The sequence below is a fragment of the Sinocyclocheilus rhinocerous genome, unplaced genomic scaffold, assembly GCF_001515625.1.
Source record: "Sinocyclocheilus rhinocerous isolate Xijiao unplaced genomic scaffold, SAMN03320098_v1.1 scaffold873, whole genome shotgun sequence".
NCBI classification, from domain to species: domain Eukaryota; kingdom Metazoa; phylum Chordata; class Actinopteri; order Cypriniformes; family Cyprinidae; genus Sinocyclocheilus; species Sinocyclocheilus rhinocerous.
This window is the reverse complement of record NW_015655580.1, coordinates 28,401-30,471: the sequence shown is the minus strand read 5'-3', so window position 1 is coordinate 30,471 and position 2,071 is coordinate 28,401. Positions and strand designations below refer to the sequence as shown.

General features: G+C 40.1%; 1 protein-coding gene across 1 annotated transcript in view; it reads right to left on the bottom strand.

Moving 5' to 3' along the window:
- The window catches only part of LOC107718641 (laminin subunit gamma-3-like), a 98,920-nt gene that overhangs the window by 73,635 nt on the left and 23,214 nt on the right, over window positions 1-2,071 (bottom strand). Inside the window, exons 3-4 of the mRNA XM_016525813.1 lie at window positions 1,574-1,704; window positions 600-766 (exon numbers count right to left, since the gene is read on the bottom strand). Of these exons, the coding sequence (XP_016381299.1) occupies window positions 600-766; window positions 1,574-1,704 (298 nt within the window). The remainder of the gene's footprint in view (window positions 1-599; window positions 767-1,573; window positions 1,705-2,071) is intronic.

Here is a 2,071-nt window from a genome sequence, read left to right as displayed (position 1 = left end):
TAACATGATTCATATTATTATTATTATTATTACTATTATTTTGTTTCTGTACCCAATATTTAAAAGAAAATTACAAATGCTGTGAAAATACAGGTATCGGTATCGGCGAGTACCAAAAATGAAAGTATCGGTATCGGACTCGTTCTGAAAAAAGTGGTATCGGTGCATCCCTATATGTAACCCTAGTTCCCCGAGGGAAGGAGACACTGCATCTCGTAGTCATACTTCCTGCATCCCTGTGAGCGCTTCCTTCTCAATCCAGAAGCTGCCGCTGTCTCCACCGCATGTGCTTTTGTACTTCCTGGTCCTTACGTCATCCCCGCAGGTGACGTCACCCGGGATTCCCTTGGACGGATTACACACGTGTTTCAGAGCGTGGTCACACAGAGGTGTTCCCAAAGCATTTTGCGACGCAGCGTCTCGTTCCCTTGGGGAACTAGGGTTACATACGTAACCTAGTGACGTTTTGCTTTGCATATATATTTTTTATTCTCTTATTGTTGTTTATTTATCACCATTGTCTCTATCAAATCTGAGTGTAGGATTTTCATGTTGAGGGTGAATCTACTCAAACAGATAAAGAATCAGGCCATACTCACTCACACACTGGTTGGCTGAATCGGCAGTGGCCCGTGCCCATGGCCGGTCCTGGTAGAAAGGGGCACAGTGCTGACAGTCAACCCCTGCAGTGTTGTGCTCACAAGCACACACCATACGTTCCTCCTCATTGGTGAAGCAGTCACTGGCATGGCCATTACACTTGCACCTGCATAACAGTTGAGAGAACATTAGCATACTTTTAAGGCTCATTGTCTCTGTGGACACTCATAAAAAATTCCCTTTGCCTAAAAAAAACTCAGGATGTGGCATACTGGGACGGGAGGAACAAATGAGCCAGATGGTTGAATTTAAAACCAAATGACACCAAAACACAAAGCAAATTACGATATGCAACAGGGACTTTAAAAGAAAATATGAACTGGCAGAGTTGATCAATATTGTCAGATATATTAAGTAGAAACGCATTCTGACCACAGAGTAGATACTGCATTTATTGTTATTGCCATAAGTTTGGCAGGAAATTAGATTAGCAAGTGATGTATTTTTTTTTACCAACATGGCCTGACAACTACTGTAGCGTTAGCAAGTTTGTTCAGTTTATTGTAAGACCAAATAATTAGAGAAAAGTTAAAAAGACACTTTGATATGTGAGCTGTTGACAAAAAAAAAAATCAGACATGCACAAACTCAAACACAGACACAAACAATATACAGATGGTGACAAACACATACGCAAACACTGTCTCTTCCACATCCTGTTTATATTACAAATACACTGATGATGTAGAATGCAGATCACACGGCTGGCAAAACTCTCTCTCTCTCTCTCTTACTAAAGCCCAGTTCCCCTCGATATTTACAGTTCTTTCTCTAATAGTTCTATTCATCACTCCCTCTATTGCCATTTTACTTCATTTGCTCGCTTTCCCTTTTCTTTTCATCAGTATACATCTGCCAACAAAACATTGATGACAGCTAAAAGACACATCTACATAGTTGTGTTTTTATTTACCTGCCCCCCACGGAGAAATCAGATACGGCATAAAAATATGAACGAAGCACTTTGGGATCTTTGAAGAACTCATCTCCAAAAGTGTTCAGTCTGTCCAGAGAGATGAGGATATCAGTAGCTGTCACCCAGTCCTAGAAAGAGAGAGGGAAATGAATTGAATTATTTTTATTAAACTCAAAAACATGAAATACACTGAACAAAGTTATAAACGCAACACTTTTGTTTTTGCCCCCATTTTTCATGAGCTGAACTCAAAGATCTAAGACTTTTTCTATGTACACAAAAGGCCTATTTCTCTCAAATATTGTTCACAAATCTGTCTAAATCTGTGTTAGTGAGCACTTCTCCTTTTACGAGACAATCCATCCACCTCACAGGTGTGGCATATCAAGAAGCTGATTAGACAGCATGATTATTGCAAAGGTGTGCCTTAGGCTGGCCACAATAAAAGGCCACTATAAAATGTGCAGTTTTATCACAGCACAATGCCACAGATGT